This window comes from Gymnoscopelus braueri (assembly GCF_963280865.1).
Source record: "Gymnoscopelus braueri genome assembly, chromosome: 3".
Lineage (NCBI taxonomy): Eukaryota > Metazoa > Chordata > Actinopteri > Myctophiformes > Myctophidae > Gymnoscopelus > Gymnoscopelus braueri.
In genome coordinates, this window is record NC_137612.1 from 795,919 (window position 1) to 798,418 (window position 2,500).

A 2,500-nucleotide genomic window follows, 5' to 3' on the forward strand; every position below is an offset into this window, starting at 1 on the left:
CACATTAATAGACCTCAGATAATTCCACTTACATGTACTAATGTAGGGGTCTTCAACCTTTTCAGGCCAGGGACCCCCAAATTGATGGGGTGATGGAGCAGGGACCCCCTACCTCGTAGGGTAGGGGGTAGGCTACTATATATATCGTATATTTATGTATAAAATTGTGTTTTATATAAATAAACATGAAAAAATGGTTGCCTGCTCCTACGCACGGGTTGACCCAGTAGGTGTGAAAAAAGGACCTTTCTCAGGGGCGTCAATTGGGTATGGCAAGGCATGGCAGGTGCCATACCTTGGCTCCAGAAGAAAAAGAGAACAAAATCATGAATAGTAACCTAATGCAGGTGTAAGACCATTGTGTTTGTTTTGTGTTAAAGGTATAATGCATAGTTTATATGCATTTCAGGGGTTTTGGGGGGGTTGACCCCCTAAAAAAGGATAGGTGTCCCTTATTTTAATCTCTGGGAGTTGGCAACCCTAACCTTGCCATACCTTAGCTTTTGCTGAACTGACACTCATATCTTTCTCTACAAAATATGTAGAAACATACCATGTTATTGTGCATTCAATACTAAGCTATTAAAATATGTCATGTTATGTTTAAAGACAAATTTACATTTTTTTGGAAAAAAAATAATAAAAAAAAGTTTTTTTAAGTTTTTAAAAACAAAAATATTTTTTAATCAAACAACAATTTTGCGGACCCTCTGCAGTACCTTTGCGGACCCCCTAGGGGTCGCGGACCCCCTGTTGAAGACCTCTGATAATGCTTAAAGGATAACACAAAAATCCTGTTTCCATTGTGGTCCTGTGTATTCAATTCATCAAGACATATAAAGACAATACTATACAATACATCATCAGTACTAGGAGCAGTAAAAGTACATTTACAGAAAAACAGTGGGGGGGGGTATAAGTCTAGGTCCAGTTGTAAATTGCAGACAGGTGTTCTTTTATGGTGGTTTTGAAGGAGGGAAGGGAGTCACACTTTGTGATGTCTGTGGTATAGTTGGACATTCCACATTCTGGTGGCAGAATAGTAGAATGAATTCATCCCCATGTTTGTGCCAAAAATGGGGGGGATGAGATCAGTGGAGCTCGTGGGCGTTTCTCACAGGTATGGGCAGTGGTCCCAGAAGTTACTCTGTCCTCTATCCTGTCCTCTACCCTGTCCTCTACCCTGTCCTCTACCCTAACCCACCTACTAGAGGTCTAGTATCACCCTAGCATCATGAGCAGGGGTTAGGTGAGTGCTAGGTGTGAGGTTTAGTATCACCCTAGCATCATGAACAGGGGTTAGGTGAGTGCTAGGTGTGAGGTTTAGTATCACCCTAGCATCATGAGCAGGGGTTAGGTGAGTGCTAGGTGTGAGGTTTAGTATCACCCTAGCATCATGAGCAGGGGTTAGGTGAGTGCTAGGTGTGAGGTTTAGTATCACCCTAGCATCATGAGCAGGGGTTAGGTGAGTGCTAGGTGTGAGGTTTAGTATCACCCTAGCATCATGAGCAGGGGTTAGGTGAGTGCTAGGTGTGAGGTTTAGTATCACCCTAGCATCATGAGCAGGGGTTAGGTGAGTGCTAGGTGTGAGGTTTAGTATCACCCTAGCATCATGAACAGGGGTTAGGTGAGTGCTAGGTGTGAGGTTTAGTATCATTTTGTTTTGAGAGGTCTGTGGTTGAGATGCAGCGTAGTCAAAATGACATTGGAAGAGTTCTCCAGCTATAGTGTCCTCAGTGCATTCCTACTGATCAGTATGGAGATCCCATCCTGCCCAAAAATGTTATTCTTTGGGTGACTTTTTGGTTTTCACAGCAGCAGGAATATATCTTTTTTCCACGACCATTCTCACCACTGTTCTAGCAACTGCATTGAATTTAGACGTCTCTTCTTTAACATCTCTCTCTCTCTCTCTCTCTCTCTCTCTCTCTCTCAGGATTAAACATGACAACGTGGTGAAGCTGGAGGACTTCTATGAGAGCCGGACACACTACTACCTGGTGATGCAACTGTGAGTGAACGACAGACACACACCGGCCCTCATTTATCAACGCGGTGCAGACCAAATAATGGGCGTACGGCGAGATCACCACAACTTTCTGCATTTATCAATATATTTTTCTTTTTCCTTTATTTATTCAGGGAAACCCATTGAGAGAAAGCTCTCTTTTTCAAGGATGCCCTGATAATAAACATTTGAATCACATTACAATAATAATAATAATAAACTTTATTTGTATAGCACCTTTCATGACATGAAATGCAGCTCAAAGTGCTTTACAGAGCAAGAATACAATTACAGTTACAATTAATTTAACAATAATGCAAAAAAGAAAAGCAAAAGCATAAAACAACATTAAAATAATAGCAAAAGGCAGTGACTCAGGCAATACAGTGAGGACATGGATAACAACACAGAGATTAAAAAATCAACACAAAAATCAGCTAAAAGCAAGAGTGAAGAAGTAGGTCTTGAGCTGTGCTTTAAAGCTATCCACAG

The 2,500-nt window shown here is 41.4% G+C and overlaps 1 protein-coding gene across 1 annotated transcript in view; it reads left to right on the plus strand.

Annotated features, from left to right (window-relative positions):
- The window catches only part of LOC308082945 (calcium/calmodulin-dependent protein kinase type 1D-like), a gene marked incomplete at its 3' end in the record, with an annotated part of 20,306 nt that overhangs the window by 6,833 nt on the left and 10,973 nt on the right, over nt 1-2,500 (plus strand). The window contains exon 3 of the mRNA XM_080425025.1: nt 1,937-2,011. Within this exon, the coding sequence (XP_080281151.1) occupies nt 1,937-2,011 (75 nt within the window). The remainder of the gene's footprint in view (nt 1-1,936; nt 2,012-2,500) is intronic.